The sequence below is a fragment of the Dipodomys ordii genome, unplaced genomic scaffold (genome assembly GCF_000151885.1).
Source record: "Dipodomys ordii isolate 6190 unplaced genomic scaffold, Dord_2.0 Scaffold44, whole genome shotgun sequence".
In the NCBI taxonomy this organism is placed as follows: domain Eukaryota; kingdom Metazoa; phylum Chordata; class Mammalia; order Rodentia; family Heteromyidae; genus Dipodomys; species Dipodomys ordii.
The window spans coordinates 2,204,500-2,226,874 of record NW_012267260.1 but is presented as its reverse complement, the minus strand read 5'-3'; the positions used below and the strand labels follow the sequence as shown (position 1 = coordinate 2,226,874).

The window sequence follows — 22,375 nt, the reverse complement described above, 5'->3', positions numbered from 1 at the left end:
CCGCGCTCCGTGCGCTCCCCGCGCTCCAGGCGCTCCATGTACTCGTGGTATTCTGTGCCTTCTGTGCGCGCTCCACCCCGCGCTCCGGTGCGGTGCGCTCCTTGTGCTCCCTGCGCTCCCCGCGGAGGTCCGTGCGCTCTGTGTGCTCCCCGCGCTCCCTGTGCTCCATGTGCTCTGTGCGCTCCGTGTGCTCCCCCGCGCTCCCTGCGCTCCATGTGCTCCGTGCGCTCTGTGTGCTCCCCGCGCTCCCCGTGCTCCCCGCAGTCCGTGCGCTCCGTGTGCTCCCCACGCTCCCTGCGTTCCATGTGCTCCGTGCGCTCTGTGTGCTCCCCGCGCTCCGTGTGCTCTGTGTGCTCCTCGTGCTCCATGCACTCCCCGCGCTCCGTGCGCTCGCAGGTGGCAGTCTGGAGAATGCTCATTTCCGTTTCTCATTCCAGGAAACCGAGATAATGAGGGAAATCATGCAAAATGGACCCGTGCAAGGTAAGCACGCATGCAGCGTGGTTTTACTCCAGCCGTCCTGTTAATAAGCGTGATGCCGAGCTAGTGTACACGGAGATTACTGAAAGAAAAACAACCCGAGGGCTGGACAGCTCCGAAGGGTGGGCCATCGGCTCAGCTGCTGATAACCTCCCTCAATGCCATTTTATTTTCACATGAAGGGCTCACTTATAAATTGATCTCTTAGAGATCAGTGACCCATTTTAAGTCTTAGTGACCCATCAGAGGAAAGTGGAAGTCTTAGAGTGATCCTGGACCAAAAAAGTGTTCCACGTGAAGTCAGGTGTCCACCACAAAGCTCATTTTGTTCATTTGATCGTAGTTAGGACTCATAACTAAGACCAGACATTTAATTCTTTTCATTGTTAGTGAATCAGGCAATGGATGGGGGGAAATAAGGGTTAATAGAAACAAATTCAATTCTTTTCTCTGTGAAAAGCAAATTAAATAAGTAGTATGATGATTTCTGTGACTTACCACAGACTGTCAAAGTAGACCAATCTTCTCTTACCCTCTGGGATAATGTTTCCTTTTGTTTGTTGAATTATTGGATTTTGTTTTGTGCCAATGTCATGAAGTCTGATAAATTCACAGAATATTTTCTCTGTACCTTGAGTGCATGTGAAACCAGACTGAACAAGGTGCAAGATGGGAATTCGGGTCTTGAATTCTGAAGGGAACTAAATAGATTATCAATGAAGTCAAATTTAGAATAAGTCGCAATGAATTTAAGACATGATACACACTAGAGAAAACTATTGACCAGTTATTTTTATCTTTTTTTTACTTTCTTCTGAATGTTGATCTAATTTGTATCAGTTCAGTATATAGCAGAAGTCATGTATTTTCTAATTATACTGAAATAACTTATTCATCGAGAAATAAAAGCAAAGAGTTAAACTTCCCTGAATTTAAATTTAATTGCTAGAACTTTGCACCAAGCTAAAGCCTCTGGGTTCTTACATCTGCATGATTTGTTGGATGTTGTAAGTGCAGGGGCGGGGGGGGGGGCGGGGAAGGAATGGGGAGGGATAGGTTCATGTCTAATTTCCATCTGTGCTTTAGTGAGGGGTATTTATGAGACAGATTTGAAGGAGGGAAGACATTTGACTCAGAGCTAAACTCAAGATGCCAATTTTGACATTCCTTAATAACTTTTGACAAGTTACTCAGCCTTTTCTGCATTTTGTGTCTTTCTCTAGCCAATCAAAATCAATTTGAATCCTAATCACTAGAAGCTGGGAGTTTTTTTAACGTGTACAAATTTTACCTATTGCTTCAAAATGGAATGGAAAAGTCCTTCAAGGCAATGAGTTAAAGAAAAAAAAAATGTGAATGGCTCAGCGCTCACTTTTCAAGGACGTGTTGAGAAGCTGTGTCCTTGCTGGCCTGGATGGGCCACAGCCCAGAGAGAGCAAAGGCCATCCACACACACACACACGGCCCTTGCACAGGTTACACGTCTGTATAATGAATTTGCCGTGGCTTTCCAAGAGTAAACTTGCACTGTGGTAGTGTGCGCACGGTGGTAGTGTGCATAGTCATGTGCTGGTTTTTCATGACACAGCAGAGGTGACTCAGAGGAGTTAAAGGTTCCACAGCAGAGGAGAACCACCCGAAAGGCCTCCTTGTTTTTGTGAATGGATAGAACGCTGTTTGGTGCTCATTGTAGAGGCACATGATTATGCACTTATTGTTGTTGGACACTTCTTCCTACCTCAGCACAAAAGAAGGTCAAAGGAATAGAATGCCACACAAATAACACTGTGTACGTTCTCCTGAAATCTGTAGGATTAAAAAGAAGTATAGGTGACGGAAAGAGAACAAAGCAGAAATCTTCGTAGAGTGCAGTTATGTAAAAACTTTAAAGTCCTATCAAAATGTATTTTAGAGCAGATAAAGATTTAGCTTCTTTGGGGCTATTGAAGAGCTTCAGCCAAGACATGGACCATTAAAAATGAAGTAAAAAGTGGGGCATTCAAAAGCTATATTTATCTTTGGAGCCTAAGCTTTTCATTTTAGGATCTTTCAGCCGTGAGTGATGTTAGCTTCTGTTTTGTTTTAAACACACACGCTCTAAGGTAGATAAATAGTTGGCAGTTATAAGACGTCCGAGTCAAATTCCAGCTTCAGAACTCTTCAGTTCTCACTTTGTGGAGCCAAGGGGAAAGTCTCTGCCTCGAATGGCATCAGCACAATACAGAACTCACCCTCGTGAGAGAATGCGAGGCGTTTCCGGGGTGCTGGTCCCGGCTGCTGAAGGGCACAGGGCCCACTCAGCTCTCCAGAGGTGGAAGGTGAAATCCTGTCCCAGCGGTCTTCCGCCAAGGGTTTGTTTTGTATTTAAACTCCCAAGTACCGCTTTGCGTTTTTCACCCAGATGAGGGACCGTGGCTTTCCATGTGGTTGGCCGAGGCCTTCTTGGGGTTTTCAGGGCCTGGTAAGGACACTGAAGGTTAACAATGAGCCATCTCTGACCCTCGCTGCCCGAGGCTCAGCGCCCTTCTGGTCTGACTGGAACGGCACAGAAGGAGCATAATGTTCACTTAATCCTATACATAGGTAAAGAGTATAAGAAAACATTACAGTAGATGAAACTGAGAAGGAGAAGAAGTTCGGCTGCCCTGCCAGCCCTCTTTCAGATTCACGTCCTCCTCATTGTGTGCAGTGATTTCTCTGGGGGAGAATTCCCGAAGACTTTCAAAGCTGAGGTTTTCAACATTGTCCTGTGTCCTGTTGGGTTTCATTTCAGCCATAATGCAGGTCCACGAGGATTTCTTCCACTACAAAACAGGCATCTACAGACACGTGGCCGGCTCACGTGAAGAGTCCAAGTACAGGAAGCTGCGGTCACATGCAGTGAAGCTCACCGGGTAAGGCGGGTTCTTGGAATATTATTTGGCTGTTTTAAAACATTTTTCTAAAATAAAACTAAAAACGAGAACATTAATGCATGTAGATACCAGAAGACTCCTTTGTATGTGTGAATCTGCTACAATTTAAAAGTTATCTAAGCTTTGCAATGATGTTAAAGACCATTGTATTCTAGCCCAGTATCCTGGGAGAGACACCAAATCTGGCCTCTCACTGACTTGTGAATGTATCCTAAGAGACTGTCCGGAGGGCAAAGGAAATGTATCACTGGAATAAAGATTACCAGTGGCATAATGAAGGAAAATGTTCAATCCCAAAGTATTGTGATTTGCAGAGGCCATCTTGACTGGAATTATGAATTGTAAGGATTTAGCAGATATAAAGGGAAGGTCACCTGAAATTCACTAGATGGCTACTTAATATGCTGAGTATTGCAAAACTTACATTCATCCAACTTAGAAGTCACATGCAGTCCAATGCAAGGACAAGAAACAAGCTCAAATGTGTGTGTTAGTTGTGTTCCGAGAGGAAATAACATCACACAGAGTTCCTCCTCTGAAAGCCAAGGCAGGCGGGAAAGCACCTTCGTGGGCCTTCTCTGATTGCTCCCCTCTGCAGCAACTCCACACGGAGCCTTGCTTCAGCTCTGGCTGGGCCTGCTGGGGTAAACCACTTGGTTCTTTGAACATGTCTTACTGGACACTTGGATTGAGCACGCACAGAACGCCGTCCTGGTGGCCGCCCCGTTCATTCCTCCTTACCCATCTCGGAAGCCCCACTCTCCCCAGTGTGCGCCTCGGCACACACATTGCTTCAGATGTCTTTAGTACAGCAGATACTTTACTTTAAATGCTCTGTTATTTCAGTTACTAAGTCAGCATGTTTAGGAATCCTCCAAGACTTGCCTTGATTCAGGAAAAATGAAAATGTATGTAACTTCAAATTAAGGTCATATAAATGCACTGAGAAACTTCAGATAAAGCTACAGATAAAACACACAGGAAAAAAATCCATCAAACGTAGATTTGATTTCGCCATGAAAAAATAAACCTTTCTCAGATTTTAGAACACACACATACCTATCTATACATATGTAAATATATATATATATATATATATGAGATATAAGAGACAGAATATAATTATGTGTGTGAGAGAGAAGGAAAGGAAGAGAAAATAAAGGGTATCATTAGAAAATGGAAATGCAGAACTACTTAAGATTTTATGAAAAGGACAATATTGCTAGTCTTTTTATTAGCAATAATACAAAACTGCTTCTCCACGTCCTTGAGTCTCTAGATATTTTCTTTTTGTCTATTTTCGTAGATTTGCCCTGCAGCACTGTGGCTCTGCTTTTGCGGTTATATTGAGCATGGCGCGTGTCTTAGTTTGGGGGAAAAGGATGCATTGGCTTTTCTTTCACGGAATTCATCTGTAAGCTAGTCAAAATGCCCCGGTGTGTCTTCACACCTGCCCCGTCTCACCCCGCCTGGGTTTTCCATGCCTTGTCTGACTCATCACTGGAGCTTGGCAGCAGCTCATTTCTAGATCAATTCGTGTTGTGTCTGCAGCAGCGCAAGGACATAGCTAGAAAAAAATGGAGCTGTGCTGATTTCCCCTTAATTTACAAAGACAGACGTCAAGCCGGAAGTCCTGCTCCAAACCCCTTCTCTCTATCCTCCCACTCTCCAAGTGATCACCTCAAAACGTGTCCGTTTTCCTCGGATTCCCAGTACCTCCACTTTCTGTTCTCAGAGGATAACTCTGTGCTCTGTTTCGCTGCAAAGACTGAAGTAAACAGAACACCCTGCCTGGCCTTACCAGCTCACCTTTCCACGTGCAGACTGGGCGCTCTTTCTGCCAGGGTTTACCCACGTGAACCATCCCCGCCTCAGCCTAGATGGTTCTTCTCCCCAAGACCCCAACCACTCTGAACTGCTCAGCAGTCTGCCCTGGGTATTTTCTATTATGTCTCTTCTCAGGGATCACTTGTATGCTGAGCCGCGTTTGAGAGCAGAGCCCTTGTCTCTCCACTCTGCAGCTCTTTTGTGTTCTCTCCTCTGTGGCAACTCCTTGCAAGCTCTGCCCAGACCCGTTTCCTTCAAGCTGCACATGTTCTTTTTATTCCCGCTTTCCCCATCACACAGATTCCATGGCCTCTACCTCAGTAAATCCAGATTCCAGATCTTTCTCCCTATCAGACAAAAAAAAATGGCTGTGGCCTTTGCGGGCTGCGGCCCCCGCCTGTCCGTGTGGGCACCTTCCTTTGCGGGCTGCGGCCCCCGCCTGTCCGTGTGGGCACCTTCCTTCTATATCACTCATTCTCTGGGGAACTCTTTCTTATTTTCAGCATTAGAAAAAGACAATGCCAACCAAATGATATTTCCAGCCCAGGCCTCTGTCCTGAGCTCCGCACACACACGATCCGCCATCTCCTTGGCGCCTCTGACCTGTGTCCTGAGCTCCTCGCACACACACGCTCCGCCATCTCCTTGGCGCCTCTGACCTGTGTCCTGAGTTCCACGCACACACGCTCCGCCATCTCCTTGGCGCCTCTGACCTGTGTCCTGAGTTCCTCGCACACACACAATCCACCATCTCGTTGGCGCCTCTGACCTCTGTCCTGAGTTCCACGCACACACGCTCCGCCACCTCGTTGGTGCCTCTGACCTATGTCCTGAGTTCCGCGCACACACACTCCGCCATCTCCTTGGCGCCTCTGACCTGTGTCCTGAGTTCCGCACACACACGCTCCGCCACCTCGTTGGTGCCTCTGACCTGTGTCCTGAGTTCCGCACACACACAATCCGCCATCTCGTTGGAGCCTCTGACCTCTGTCCTGAGTTCCTCGCACACGCTCCGCCACCTCGTTGGTGCCTCTGACCTGTGTCCTGAGTTCCGTATACACACACGATCCGCCACCTCGTTGGTGCCTCTGACCTGTGTCCTGAGTTCCGCGCACACACAATCCGCCATCTCGTTGGTGCCTCTGACCTGTGTCCTGAGTTCCGCGCACACACGCTCCGCCATCTCGTTGGAGCCTCTGACCTCTGTCCTGAGTTCCGCACACACACAATCCGCCATCTCGTTGGCGCCTCTGTCAGATGCAGGCCGAATATTCCCAGACGGAGCTCCTGGTTCTCTCACACTTGCTGAACAGCCTCAGCGTTTTCCCTATCTAGTGGATGACAACTTTCATATTTCTGGCGGGAAAACTGGGAAGCGTTCTCTGCTCTTTTCCCCGCAGCTGCCTTCCACCATGCCACACGCAGCTGGCCCTGCCGGCCATTCTCACCCTGACCCGCCCATGTCCCCGCCTGAACCCCCATGCTCATGACTGGAGGCTGCTTTCCACAGTCTGTGTCTTTACCAATGCCCTGGACACTGTTTTCAGGATGAAATAACCAGGGTTTCCCCTCAAGGTCTTGGTCAGAGCTTGCCCCGCCTTCTATGATTTCCCGGTTCACCTGAAGCAGAAGTCAAGGTTCTTAGAACAGTGGCCGGAACTTCCCACAGGACCGACCTGCTGGCCCCAATTCTTGCTCCGGCTCCCCACTCTCCTTACATTAGGAATGCATCCTCTCCCCCCCCACCTCAGCCTACAGTGTGAAAGGCCTCCCACCAGAGGCCAGCTCCCGTTCCTCCATCGAATCTCTTCTTGGTTAGTTATCACCTGCTCAGTTCTCTCTTTTAAATCTATCACTGACCCTCTGCTCAGCTGGTCTCCATCCCTGTTGCCTAGTCTGTTTTCCTCCACTCTCATGGAATGATCATTTTCTCACATACTGTGTGATTTCATTAGCTGTTGCGGTTGATGGTGTAATGTCTGTATCTGGCACTGGAGTGAAGCTCTAGAACATGTGTGTGATATCTTACCTGGCACTGGATTGAAGCTCTAGAATGAAGCTCTGGAACACCCCTGTATTTTCTCTATCTGGCGCTGGAGTGAGGCTCTAGAATGAAGCTCTAGAACACCTGTGTTGCTCACAGATATTGTGGAGTCACCTGGTGTACACTTAATGCTTTTTCTAGGAAAAAGCAAAGGACTTACCTTTAACCTGGACTGGGGCTAATCTTCCTTCGTGATTACTAATCTTTAACGGACAGCCTCCATCCACCATCCTCATACCTCGGCCTTCTGAGTAACTGGAATTACAGGCATGAGCATTCCTAGCTCAGAATCATTATTTTTTGTGGGTTTTCTCCGGTGATGTCTTTTAGCTAGCAAAAAAATTATCCTCACAAGCTATGAGGTGGTGAATATATATATGCATATATATACATATATATAATCATTATTATTCTGAGAACTCTAAGAACTCCAAGGTTGGTGAGGGGCATCTCTTGATTTACTGAAAGTGGTCTCTGGCACCTGCTAGCCACACATGTCACCTTTTCTTCACTTAGTGCCTATTTACCTTCACGCTGAATTTGGACAAGATATAAATGTGTTTGCATGTAGCCACACTTGCTTGTGGATTCCCCACAAGAAACACATCAGTCACAGGAAGGTGTTCCTTCTCTTTTGCACCTAGAGAAACAAACTTACCTCACAGGGTGAAAACGAACAATGAACAAGGCCAGTTTTGTGTGTAGGCAAATTACGTTGGTGGGATGTGTGTATCTCCCACAACAGTGTTTGTCAGGAGTCTGGGCATTGTTGGGTGTCCTGAAGTGGAAGATTTTAATTCATTTTTTCCATTAGTGGTCCCCTCTTAGGTTATTAGGACGTTGAGAAATGAATGCATCAGTGAAATAGGGAATAATCAAATAGCTCGTGCAAGTTAAAGCTCCTTATCAAGAGCTTAGTGTTTCTGGATTGTACCTCACACATTTATCTCCTTAAGTTGTTTGGTGCCTTTGCCGGAAAAGATAAAGTTATCAGACTTTCCTCCCTTGAACAGATGCATGTGAGTTTCTATGCAGTGATCAGCCCGAGGAACAGAAGGAGGACTAATGCACAGTGTCATTTTCAAGAAATGTAGGGAGTAATGCTTTGAAGAGCACAGTACTTCACATACTGGTGCGAGAAGAACATGTCACTGCTTAAACTGAGAAACTCCGATTGAGAGGTGTTACAGTGGGAGACGGGGCTTGAGGTTCTCCATGAACATTCCGCAGTCCATGCTCCTCCATCTAGCCTTGTCCAGAAACCAAAGGCTCTGAGCTTTCTTAATAAAAATATCTATCATCATTATTATTGCTATTGAGTGATGTACAGAGGGGTTACTGTCATAGGTCAGGTAATGAGAACATTTCTTTTTGGACGATGTCACCCCTTCCTTTGCAGTTCTAAGCTTTCTTTATTGCTAGGCCAAAGTTGACCAGCAGTGCATGAATGTCTCCTTTATTTTGCCTGTGATTCTCATGACTCACTCAGAATTCAGCTGAATAAATGCAGCGATTAAAATTTTAGCACATTAATGGAAATCACTGGGCAAAAGTTAACTTTTTTTCATCATCATTTCTATTTATGGAGCAGAATTATACCACCAGTAGATACCACCAATGGTATAAATGCCATGCTAAATAAATAGGTGCGAAGGTATGCAGATGTGCATTTATTAAGCAAGTATTTTTGTCTACCTATGTGTCAGCTACTATTTTAGGTGATGTAGATATGTTCATGAGTAAAATAGACAACGATCCTGACCCTCATAAAAATTATATTCTACTTATAAATTTTTGCATGAGTCAGAGCTTTGAAACTATACTCTGTGTGTGTGTGTGTGTGTGTGTGTGTGTGTGTGTGTGCGCACGCACGCGTGCGCGCATTTGGGGTGTCAAAAATGCCAAGATTTTTATTTATAAATATTCAGTGGTTTTCTGGGGACAAGGAGACAAACTCTTGTGAATAAAGCATGGAAGGAAAACAAACAATATAATTAAAGCAGAAGTTTTCTAAGTGGGCTGTGAATAACTGCTGTTTCTTTTTTTAAATTTAATTGAACCCCCTCCACCAAATACACCAAAATTCCAACACAGAATGGTAGAAACTAGCCAGGCCGAAGAAATCTAGGTTGAGGGAAGTATCAGAGGAAAAAAAACCTCAGAAATTTCTGTAAACTTTGATGCAAATTTTATATGAATTAAAATGGGGCATCAGTAAAATGATCTAAGTTTTCATTTTCTGTGTTCAGCAGATATTAAAAGCTGGAAATTATTATTAAATAAATTATTATTAAAGTCCTGGAAAGTGCTGGTTCTGTGTTGAGTGCTAGGCAGGGGGAGCAGGATCTAAAACCTCTTTCCCGACACTGTGCACACAGCTACATGTGAACGCAGGGCTGCATAGAGCTAAGAAGTAGACTGAGAGTAAGTCAGGAGAAAATCTACCGTCTCCTAATGGAGTAGGAACAGAGGAGATAGGGCCAGAGGCAGTGTGTTTAAAATAAAACAACACTGTCATTGGTGTAGGAGTTTTTAGAAGCTGGAATGCTGAAAGAAATCCAGAGAACCTGCGGCGAGGCTGGTCTTACAGGGAACGTGCGGCAGCTCTGCTCATCCAGTCAAAGCTGAGCGACATTTTCTATCAGACTTTGTCTTGCAGACGTACGGCCAAGTTATCCTTCAAAGAGGGAGGTTCGTGGGAGGAAGGCGTTGTTAGAGATGTAAGGAGAGCAGAAGTGGTTTGCTGCTGTCCAGAGGTTTCTGAGAATCGGAAGGGATTGCCTCTCCCCGGCATTCTGCCCCCTGGTGTGTGCTTTCTGCAGAGTGGCCAGCGGCTCGGCTCCGGGAGCCAGGAGAGGGAGGCTGAGTTCATCATTTCCAGAGGTGACATAAAGAGTCACAAAAACAAAGCACATGTTTAGGGTACTGCAGTATGTGTTTAGAAAAATGATGCAGGCTTTAATAAGACACACACTTGGAGAAAATGGAAAATATGTTGAGCTTCAAGCTCTGGGAATGCTATGCTATGTTTTTATGATTCTCTAATTTTTGTTCCTTACTGCGTTCAAATTTTAATCTAGTTCCTTATGAGAAAAGCATGACCATGTAATAACAGGGTGGTGATACTTTAAGAATCAGTTTTGCCAAGTAACTAAAAACAATCTTCTTAAATAATAGGTGTCTAATTATATTATCAAACTGTTTGCCTATTTTGTAGTCATAGCGTTTGGTATTTTCATATCTATCAATCCATCTATTATATATATATATATATATCTGTAAGGAAACTTGCCCTTTACAATAGCATAAATAATCTTTAGCAGTGACTTTCTAATATATTTTATTCCAATTTTCTATACATATAAATTTCAAGGAACTCCCAGTCACAAATTATTATTTAAGACAGTACCACAATGATTTGCTGTGCTTTTATTGGGGCCATTACTTTTGTCCTCATTTCTTACTCTTCTCTATCTTTTTTTTTCCTGCATGCATCATTTATTTTTATCTCTGGCTATTTGAATAACAACAAAAGACTAAGCTTGAATTTTCATGCTGTTATGTTTAACCTCTGGTGAATTCTGAGCAGATGTTTTAATTTGAGATTTTTAATGCATGGGGAAATCTAAGATAGTTAAATGAACATTTCTACTATGGTTACTTAGCAAATGCAAATGGATATGTGATAATTAGTGTAGATAATGTCAGACATTTAATTTGTGTTTGGATTTCAACAGCAAGGTACTTAGTTCTTTCATACCCTTTCTTTTCTGTTGGAGGGCAGGTGACACATGTACAGTTAAATATAATTCCTTGATTTTTCTTAAGGGAAACTGAGCCAGAGAAAGATTTCATGGTTTTGGTGTTCTGGGCAAGTTTTCATTACACATTTGAAACCTACATAGAAGCATATGCACAATGTACTTACAAAGATATTATGCATTTGAAAATAATGTTTAGTCTTTTGGATAGTAAAAGTAATCTAGTAGATATGTGATTTTTCTTGAGTTCAGCTTTTTTTTGGTGTTTATAGTTTGTAAGGAGAAACTAGCATTTCTATCTAGGTGGCGTCTGGAACTTCTGAACATGTTTAAGTGAAACATCCAGTATGCAATTGTATTTATAATATATGTGACACATACTGTATATGTTAAAAATGGACTTTAAGACTTCAGATCCAAGCCTGTGAATATGATCAGCACTGAGATGGTGGTGAAAGTCCTGGAAATATTTAGGAGTTCATGGGAAAGAATATGGCAAGATGGTAGTTCAAGGCCAAACCCTGAAGAAAAGTAACATTTGAAGGTCACCAGGATAAGAGTGGTTGGTGGTGCTGCCCAGGGGAAGGAGAACACTGGAGGACTGCACTTCACACAGTTCGGGGAGTGAGAGGTCTGTGAAAGCAGGAAGGGGTGGGGGTGGGCAGTGCAGAATGCTGCACAAATTGTTTGAGCTAGATCGTATCTCCTGAAAAATTTGATCTGAACCTTACCAGAAAGCAATAAATAAATAGATAAAGTGCAATCCTTTAATTCATTTAGACACTTCTCAGATTGATTGTCACCTCACTTTTTAATATATGTTATTGCTCGTGTGCCAGCGCTGTTAGGCACTGGAGGTGCGGTGGGCAGCGTGAGTTAGAGGCAGTAGACCGCCCCTCTGTTGGATGCCGCTGACCGTGGGTCAGGCAGCAAAGCTGCGTACAGGTCCCGGAGGGGGGGGGCTGCAGGAGATCTCCCCGACTGGAGCGAGCATGTGGACGCCCCAGGGCGGATGGCATTGACAAATGGGGTTTATGTTTCCCTGTCTGTTTTCAGAGCCGATGAACCCTGTTGTCTGGTCTGTCAGCACTGAGTCAAGCTGACAAGATGCTTTGTGCTGTGCTGGGTTTCTGTGGTCTGACGTGGGCCGTTCACGGCTTGTCATCTCATTCGATGGCTAGATCTGTGCAAAGCTGTCACCCCTGTTCAGAGGACATGTCAAAACCACACCCGGCAACAGCTCAGAAAGCCAGCTTCTCAGCTTCTCAGGTGTTAAAATGTGGTATGAAAGCCAGGTGCTGGCGGCTCACGCCTGTCATCCTAGCTACGCAGGAGGCTGAGATCTGAGGATCAGAGCTCAAAGCCAGCCCGGGCAGGAAAGTCCACGAGACTCTTATCTCCAGTAAACCACCAGAAAACTGGGAGTGGTGCTGTGGCTCAAGTGGTAGAGTGCTAGCTTAGGATGAAAAATTACCCAGGTCCCTGGTTCAAGCCCCACTACAGACAAAAGAAAATATGGCATGTAAAACATGGTGTGTATATGTGAGACAGAGAGAGAGCGTGGATTCAAGTGAAGAACAGTACTCCTCCTGATTGTAATGCACTGTTGTATTCAGTCTCAAGGCGTGGCTCCGGTACAAATGCCTGATCTTTCTTTCCACAGCTCAGATTTCTCAGTTCTTGCATTGAGATCACAATACTGTTCTCCTTTTCCTGTTGCCAGTATTAAATGTGACAGTATATTCTCTACCTAGTAGATTGCTCATTATATGTTTTCTTTCATTTTTAAAGTTTATGCTTTCTCCAATTATTTATTAGTAGGAATCTATTTTCATAATTATTTTTAATACATTCTTAATACATGATTCTAAATATGGTAGCTATTAACTTATGAAGAGCTGTTGCTTTTACCATTATTTTTCAATTACTATTTAGAACCTAGGTTATTTTGAGAACATAAGCAAATATATAAGGATGAAAAGAGAAATGTGAGTATAGAAAAATAAAACAATTCATTCATTTGAGAACAATACACTAAAATTCTTTATGATCTTAGATAATAGAATTCTATCTGTACCAAGAGAGCCAAATTAGCTCATTTATTCCTGAACCACTAGATTATATAAAATCACTGTGGTTAAACATAATAAATTCCTAGTTGGGAAACACTGCTCATGAACCAATGACTCACCTGTTGAAATTGACTGCAGATAATTTCCTGTATCAGCAGAGAACTTGGGAGTCAGGTCGCCACGAAGGTGGAGGAGATGCTTGGGTGGTGTTGTCAATGGCCACACGCAGTGCTCGTGTCCCCAGCCCTTTGCTACGGGCGGCCGAGATGGAATCTCATTCACCCTTGGTACAATGCTATCCTCTTCAACTACTTTTATAAGTTCTTTTTGTTGATTCTGGCTTAAATCTAACACCTCTTTGGGAAGTGTTTCTGTCAGGCTTGTAATCACAGTGTAGCTCATGTGGAGATACGGGGGCATGCCTGTCTAAACATGCAGAGATTGGGGGGGTCTCAGTGTTCAGCGGTGGGTGGGGCCTCAGAAGTTAGAAGCATAGTCAGTTATTTCTGTCAACTAGGCAATGGGTCAGCTGCCTTGAAGAAGGAGGCCCTGCAGAGTTTTCCTCCGTGTCTCTGTGTAGCACATAATACAGGAGTACCTTTCAGAATCTCGGATTAGGATTTGATCCTGGCTCTAAAAATATTCTTGCACATAACATGTATTCTTCCGAACTACCATGTACATGACAGTTATGTATAAATGATATGTATTTCTATGTTGCAGATTTTATCATATGTATGATAGTTCAGATACAGGGATGACACATGGGAAGTTTCTGTTGAAAAGAATGTGTAGCTGTGGAAATCGACAATGTCTTGACTGCTTGAAAGTATCTGGGATAGTACGTATCACTTTAGTAAGGCCAAAGAGAAGGTCAGCCAGTCTGTGAGCCAATAAGAAAAAAGGAAATTGTCAAAAAGAGAAACACTCACATTCTGCCATTGATGCCTGTTACCTGTGCTGTAAGTGACACCTGTGGCTTATTTTCATCTGCAAATAGATGTATTAAGTGTGACTCCCGCAGTCACAGTCACAAGCGTGCTCGTGCTTCAGATTAAACCTCTGGATGGGCCCCGTGAGAATACATTTTGTGATCATCTGACTGTTCCCCGTTCCCCGTGCCAACGGCACACACCTCCGCTTCCCAACCCATCCGCTTTCTAACTACCCCCGCCCCAGCCTCCGCGTCTGTGTGCAAGCCTCCTCCTTCAGACCCCTCGTGACTCTGGCGGTGCTCCAAGACCCGGCTGCCTTCACTCGTACCGTGCTCTTCTTTGTGGTTATGACTTCATCGACCTGAGACTTTCCTTCTTTCTTCAGGTCATTACTGTATTATTTGCATTATTCTGCTATTGTGGCTTGCATTATTAAATGCCTTTTAGACACCAGTGGCATCTACTGTTGAAGTGTTATTGATCTCTATGGGCCTTGCTTTTCTTGTCTGTGAAGAAATCAGGTTAAAGTCCTATTATCTTGGTGGGCCATGGGGTCTTGAGCGTCCAACTCTGCAATGAGCCAACTTACTGAAATATTTAAATGAAAGAGGAGGAATGTTCCATAAAATTCCACTCAGCAAAGCAGTTCTCGGGCCAGATCCACCCCGTGGAGAGCCGCTGTCACGGTGGTCTCCTTCCTGCTCTGTGATTCCACGAGGAGGCAAACAGCCATTTGTCTTCCTGACACCAGTGAGGTGAGGTTCTCCCTTAAAGCAAAAGGTCCCACGGTAGTTGGTCGTCCTTGCTGGCGATGTACAGGTGAGCTACATTTGGCTAACCTGTGGTGGAGTAGCCCTCAACCCTGCGTCTCCCTCCAAGTGCTGTGCTTTGATGAGAATGTCATCTCTGTTCTTCGCGACGAAGGGCTGCGTTCCTCCCGTAAAAGATGGTCCTACTTCCCCTCTTAGTTATAATTGACAGTGATGGATGATGTCTTTGCATCTGCTTTGCTCACCAGTGCACTTCATGTGATTTTGCACCTTTGAGCACACATCTGCCAATATACAGAATGCAGAGGGCCCGCTCCCTCCGTCAGGTAGCAGATCATTCTGGTAATGTCACAAACAGAGCGCAGTCATCCATCCTTTCCTGTCATATTTCTTCTTTCAGGCCGGTTTCCAGATGAGATGCTGTTGGCATGCCTTTTGCCTCTTGATAGACGGAGTGGTGGGAGTGGAGTGTGGGGCGTGTTAGGGGAATGGCTAGAGGAGTCACCACCGGCACGTGTACACCATCCCCTGTGATATTTACTGCAAAACCATCGTTCAGACATCTCCATCCATCTGTCAGGAAGCAAAAGGCACACGAGCCTCTGGTGGAAGGGCCAATCAGGAAGTGCATTTGATCTTAAACGTAGTGGATCCTGGCTTGATGTGTGTTTTGCTTAAGGAGGGAATATGGTGAGGGGGCCCGGAGGTCTCTCATCACCGTTGACGCCCCCTTCATCACATTCGCCGGCATTCCCCCGTCACTGCCAGCTCTGGTCAGCACTGGCTGTCGGAATGGGCCTCGTATGCCAATATGGGACAGGTCAGGTGGCAGGCGGAGAATGAACTCTAATCTGGATCTAGCCGGGCGAGGCAGGGTTGAGGCCTTTCTTCCTTGTAAAGCTGATGCAGTCTGAGATCGCTGCGGCTGGGTCTGTGATGTGTTTCTGAGTGAAGGAGCCACGCAACCTGTGAAGAGGAACTTGATGTTTGAGTTTCTCAGCAAATAGAACGTGCGAAGAATTCCTACCTTACTGGTCTCCTTAACAGAAAATGTATTATAGGTTCAAGTTCTTCAGCGTGCTTCATGAAATGAGGCCAGTCCGGGGAATCTAGCATTTGATTTCCATACATTCAAGAGATTACAGAAACTTGATACATTGTTGCATCGTCAAATGCTCTGAATATAAGAATATGTTTGTGTAAAATGCCCCCATTTCTAGTAATTATCCGCATTTAAATTGTGACCTTTGTCAGTAGTCTTAGATTATTTCATTTAGGGTAGCGTCTCCGAGGACAAGTTTTAAAGACAGTATCTTTTATTATCTTTTAAGTAGTTGTACAAAAAGAGTCGCCATTCCTGGAGGCAGTCTTAACACTAGAGTGCATCTCTCTCCACGTCACACTGTTCTCCTCCATCCCTCCCAACCCCACCCCTTTGCTCGAGTTTCTTGCTTCACGAGGGTACGCATTGATTTTCTTGACTGCATTCCATGTGGCTCAAGTGGTAGAGCACCGGCCTAGCAAGATAGTATCTTTCCAGAACAGTAAGATGCCTAGCTGAGCTGTCTGCAGGTGTCTCTGTCTCTGTCAATAAGATTCACGTCCGTTTGCGTCCTCCTTATAGATGAGTCTCTTCTGTGAATATAAATAATGTGGCATGGAAGCAGAAGATGATGATGTGTCACTGCTGCGGGGCAGGGCTGGAAGAGAAGGAAAAGTGAAACGCAAATAAACACCTTTACCCCGATATTCACGATGGTTATCACTTATTATTTGTAGATGGGGCACACTGAGAGGCGCACAAGGGAAGAAAGAAAAGTTCTGGGTATGTATCCCTTCTGTTAGTTAACGTGTAAGGGAAGAATGAGTTTAGATGGTAAGAGATGAGCAGTTTTTGTTTTTCCATATTGATTGAGCATCAACAGGACTGTCTTGACATCTATGTTCAAGTAAATCTTAGACTTTCCTTCCCCCCCCATATAGATCAACAAATGTGTGATGGCTGTGACATTAATGTTGTATCTTATCAATAGCATAATGTACACACATATATATTTTAAAAGCTAAATGGTCCTTGTATCATTAAAATATACATCTTTATGGAGAAAGAACATCTCATCTTAAATATTGCATGATGCTATAGGTAAGAGACATTTTGAAGCAGATTGGAGTGTACCGTTGTAAATATCCAGTTAATTATGAGTTGTGTCAATTGTCTCCAAGTCGTTACGCATTCATCTTTCTTCACAAGTCGTCTGAAGTCTAGGCAGAGATACGTAGCTGTAACGTGAGTTTGATGTCACAGCGGTGGGGGAGACGCAGCTTGCAAGCATCCCTCACCACGCAGGCAGACACTTGACAGTGCCCCCAAGCCAGTCACTAATGTGGCCACAACTGATGATTTTCTGATTGATAGTTGATTTTTTTTTTTGTCGGTTGTGGGGCCTGAACTCTGGGCCTGGGCACTGTCCCTCAGCTCTTCAGCTCCAGGCGAGTGCTCTATCACTTGAGCCACAGTGCCACTTCAGGCTTTTTTCCGCTTATGTGGTGCTGAGGAATTGAACCCAGGGCCTCATGCATGCAAGGCAAGCGCTCTACCACTGAGCCATACCACCAGCCCCAATGGAGTTTTTTTAAATAGAAGATATTTACATTTAGATGGAGCTTTTAAAAATATTTCCCTCATTGAAATAAACTTCAAATCAACAAAACAACAGTTTTCACTAATTAAAGAATGGAAGAGAATGTGAGTTATTAAAATACCTACAATTAAGTTGTCCTTTTTAAAAAATGAATTTGAAGGATATTCAGTTTCATTACTAATACTTAGAGATCATCTAAGGTCTTTGCTGTGTGGAGTTCACAGTGGTCCTTTGTGGGGAGGGGGTGAGTGGATGTGCTGAGAAATGTTCTGTAAGTCTCCCTGGCTCGTCTGATCATTTCCAGCCTGGCCTTGTACTTACAATCCATCCATGTGGATGCGTGTGCATACATGGATACAGTGGGTGTGCATACACACCCACCCACTCCTACACACACACATACAACACCTGAGCCAGAAACGAAACCCTGAGATCCAAACCGGATGGAGAGGCCGAGACTCCCAGGGCAGACTTAGCCTGTGTCTTGCACATGATTGGAGTCAGTGTGAGTCTCCCACACAGGTAACCACACACGCCCATGACATTGGCATAACAGAGGGCCAGGCAGCAGTACTTTCCCTCTAGTGCACAAGCAAAAGGTGTATCTTTTTCGCAGAGTGAAAGGAAAGAGAAGTCAAACTGAAATAAACAAACCACAGACACAAGCCCCGTGAGTTCACCTGGATGAGCTGAGCCGCCTCAGGCTTGTGCGTTAGACTTGGGGAGTATTGACTTGCCTTGCAAAGGTGAGGCCCCCCGGAAATGGGTGGTATGGGGAAGAGAGCGTCCCAGGGCTTCTGGGGTGAGGCCCCCCCAAGACAGGGGGTACGGGGAAAAGAGCGTCCCAGGGCTTCTGGGGTGAGGCCCCCCCAAGACAGGGGGTACGGGGAAAAGAGCGTCCCAGGGCTTCTGGGGTGAGGCCCCCCGGGAACGGGGGGGGTACGGGGAAGGCGTCTCAGGGCTTCTACTCCTTGGGGCTTCGTTCAGGGCCTGGCATGCACTCTAACGCTTGGCTCTCTGGGGTAGATAAGAAGGTTTCAGTGTCCCTTCGGATCAGATTCTTTAGCTGGAAAAGGGCTGTCTGTAGGGTCACCTCCCGGGGTGGGCAAAGAGCAATTATTTCTAGAAGAAGTGAAAGCACGCATTCCTGATCTCTGCATTCTGTGCATTTTTTGAAGAGTTTAGGACTCTGCAAACCTCCGAGAAACCCGATAAGCTTCATTTTCCCACACTCTCCTGAAGATGTCTAGATATTTACAGACAGCCTGACAGCACGGTCCTGTGTTACAATAAACGTGCCCCGAGCCTCCAATCCTGAGTCAAGCGTGGTGAAGAGCAGCATGCTGTTCGTCTCACTGGGTGACACCCAGGAGCCTGGCCAGGCCGTGCTGTGTTCTGATTCCATCCTGTCTACCTCCAGGGGGTGGGAAATTACACAGGCCAGGCGCACGCTTGCTCAGGGACTGGAATCCGGGTGTGTGTGTGTGGGGTGAGGGTGAATCCGAACCCGTTCACCATTCACTACCTGAAATCTCAGTGATGGAGAAACGCTCCAGCGCCTCCATTTCCTTACGAAGTCTGTCCCGCAGATCCGCACAGCAAACGCCGCGTCCTTACAGCCCAGGCTGCCTTCCTCCCGGGCAAGGAGAGCACTAGCTGCCTGGTGAGCAGCGTGTGGAGAGCCACGGGCAGGGCACGGCGGGAACGGGAAAGGGGGACCATCGGATAAGAAATGCCATGACTGTGTCCGCAGGGAATATGATTGTGCATGGTGAAAATCCCACCAACTCTAAGAAATAAGAAAGCGTACTCAGCCAGGCTTCTGGGTGTATTGTCATTCTACCAGGCTGTCTCCCGTCAGGAGGTGGGCAGGTGATCTGTGCGTGGAGGGGCTCTATGCGTGGCTCACGTCTTGGTTTAGGTGGAGATTATAAACTTCACTAACCCATGAATAGATGTGCTAACTTGGACACTTAAAGCACAGAGCCCAAGGCTCAGAGCAAAAAGTTTTGTAATTAAGTGCAAGCAAATGTAGACATTTAAAAGCAGCAAAGTGGGTGAGGACAGAAGAGGAGGAAGGATAAGGTGAATTACAAAACAGGAGCCGCTTTGCAGGGGTCCTGGCTAATTTACAGAGACCCGCCTTCTCTAATTACATCGCCTTTCTTCTCCACCTCTGCGTGGTTCTCATTAGCATGGAAATTTGCACTTGCTTGAAGAAAACTCTCACAGACACTTCTCAGGTTCACCAAAGATCTAATGATGAAATTAGGAGTGTGAATAATCTTCAGCTATGCAAATGAGGGTGGGTACAGGGCTATGTATCATGGCGCTGTGAATTTTAAAGTATTAGGCCTTTTAGAAGTGAGCTTGTGGGCTGGGAAGGTGGCTCAGTGGTAGAGCGCTTGCCTTGCATGCATGAGGCCCTGGGTTCCATTCCTCAGCACCACATAAGCAGAAAAAGCCGGAAGTGGCACTGTGGCTCAAGTGGTAGAGTGCTAGCTTTGAGCTAAAGAGCTGAGGGACAGCGCCCAGGCCCAGAGTTCAAGATCCACGACTGACAGAAAAAAAAAGTGAGCTTGTGACTAACATTGTTTGACTTTGTAGCCTTGTGTGTGTATACATATGTGTCATGCACACACACATATATACACATACATACACATGTGTGGTTGTGTGTATGCACAGACATGCGCATTACACATCTATGTGGTTGGATACTATACACACGTGTAATCTAGCGTATGGATGTAATGGGCCTGACATGATATGGAAAGTCGAGTTCAGTTCAGATCGCCGGTGCTAAGACTCCTACACACCTGTGTGTGCACTCATTTCCAGCCACGCCCCATTTGTCTTTGATGTTGTAAGTGGAATTCACAATGACACACGTCTTTGAGGTTGGTCTTTAGGGTGTCAGGGCTGGCCGAGGAGGTGAAGAACCTGCGGGTGGTAAATCGCTGCTCCTCCAGCGGCTGTGAGCACAGCTCTGAGGCCTGAGGGTCAGCCTGGCTTGCGGGAGGACCCACGGACAGGGCCACAGCCGAGCGTGGTGGCTGCGGCTGCGAAGCGTCTCGTTTCCGGGCTTGTCCACTTTACCTCGCTGTGGTCACCGGCCTGCCCCCCCCCCACCCCTCCAGCTCCCCGAGTCTCCCTCTCCTTGCTCCATTAAGATCGCAGAGTCACTATGAACTTACTCAGGCATGAGATCCATGTGTTCTTCTGGACCCATCCCAACTCCAATCATCCTTATTGTTTAAAAAGAACAAGAGGAGAAAGTCTAATTCTGTGGCTCTTGCTTTCTGAAGATCCGTCGAGTATTCTTTCCTGGACCTGGGTGGGTGACTCAATAGGAACATTCCTTGGGAGACCCTCCAAACAGCCAAGCACAGGGGCACGTGTCTGTAGCCCTCGAACTTGGGAAGTGGGGGCAGGAGAATCTACGCTCTAGACCAGGGTGGGCTGCGGGCAAGACCCTGGTCCAAAGTGTGAAGCTAGTGGGAGGCTGGTGGGCTGAGGTTCAGAGCCAGCGCAGGAAAGGAATGTCCAGGACACTCGTATCTCCAGTCAGCCAACAAGCCGCACGTGGAGCTCAAGTGGTAGAGCGACAGCCTTGAGTGGAAAAGCTCAGGAACAGCGCTCAGGCCCTGAGTGCAAACCCTCGCACCAGCACACAACAAACATCTGAAATCAAACTTAACCCAACAAAGCTGTCTGCTGGTCTCCTGCCTCTGGTTTTGACCCCTTAAGTCAAGCTATCCCACCCACAAGAACAATGTAATGAAAACACACAATTGCCCTGTGGAAGTTCTTCCACATCTTCCTGAGCCATCCAGACAAGTGAGATACAGCTCCAGGGGCCTCACCCTTCCAGAAGCTTACATTTCCACCTTGACACATGGCGGATGTTGGCCATCTCCCATTAGATGTTATGTTGTCTAAACACAGAGTCACAGATAGCCATTGGTCTTCCTGTACCTAGAGCAGGCTTGGCTGTGTAGCCGACGTCTGCAGCTCTAGCTTGTGAGCATCTCTGGCTCAGCATTTCAAACACTCATGGTTAGCTCACAGTGTGGGCTATTGCCAGGGTCTCCACGCTTCGTGTATTAATGGAATGTAAGTTGTTTATTTAGAAAATACTTAGGTTTTTAAATAATAGAGCCTATAATAAGTGAAAGTCAGCTGAAGCTGTCTATGAATTTCCTGGATTTTTATGGGCAGGAGTAAAAATAAAATTCAACGTGTGATCCTCAGCACTTGTACTTTTTGTTTTTCTTGCAGATCGCTGCCAATTCCTGGGGAAAGTCTTGGGGAGAGAATGGCTATTTTAGGATTCTCCGCGGCGTCAATGAGTCTGATATTGAGAAGCTCATCATTGCCGCATGGGGTCAACTGGCGCGTTCCGACCAGGAGCCGTAGCCGTCTGTGTCCGCCGTCTGTGTCCACCGTCCAGGGCTGCAGGCCAAGCACCTGGGCGGGTCTCACGGCGACTTCAGCCGCGCTGTGTCCCGGGGTGCGTTGACAGCGTCCATCTTCTTGTTTTGCCCGGGTTCGACTCTTGGGCTTCCCTTCCACTTCTGAGTTTGTGAGAACACGAATAAAAGGCAGCGGAGGGGCTGATGCCTTTGAAGCTCGCGGGTCGTGGGTGATTTTCTCACGTGAGTGTCCCGTCTGCCTTGCTGTCTGTGGAGAGCGTGGCAGGTGTGCGGGAAGCTGGTGTGCTCTCTTCCCGAGGTGCTGCGGTCTTCCCGGCACTCCCGGGGCTGCCCAGGATGGAAGTGAGCTGGGCGCCCGCCAGGGGCCCCTTTTGGGCCGGCTCAGCCCAGCTCACCTTTCATTTCCCTGGCGTGTGAACTCACAGCCTCACACTTGCGCCCCGCCCTCCCTGGGCCACTTGAGCCACACCCCGTGGCCCCGTGCACCTGCCTT

The 22,375-nt window shown here is 46.2% G+C and overlaps 1 protein-coding gene across 2 annotated transcripts in view; it reads left to right on the top strand.

The window, feature by feature from the left end:
- Positions 1–22,103, top strand: part of Tinag (tubulointerstitial nephritis antigen) — a 40,540-nt gene extending 18,437 nt beyond the window's left edge. For both annotated transcript variants that reach the window (XM_013019224.1, XM_013019223.1), the window contains exons 8-11: positions 438–483; positions 3,254–3,374; positions 16,584–16,629; positions 21,728–22,103. In XM_013019224.1, the coding sequence (XP_012874678.1) occupies positions 438–483; positions 3,254–3,374; positions 16,584–16,629; positions 21,728–21,865 (351 nt within the window). In that variant the 3' untranslated portion in view covers positions 21,866–22,103. The remainder of the gene's footprint in view (positions 1–437; positions 484–3,253; positions 3,375–16,583; positions 16,630–21,727) is intronic.
- The last annotated feature ends 272 nt before the right edge of the window (positions 22,104–22,375 follow it).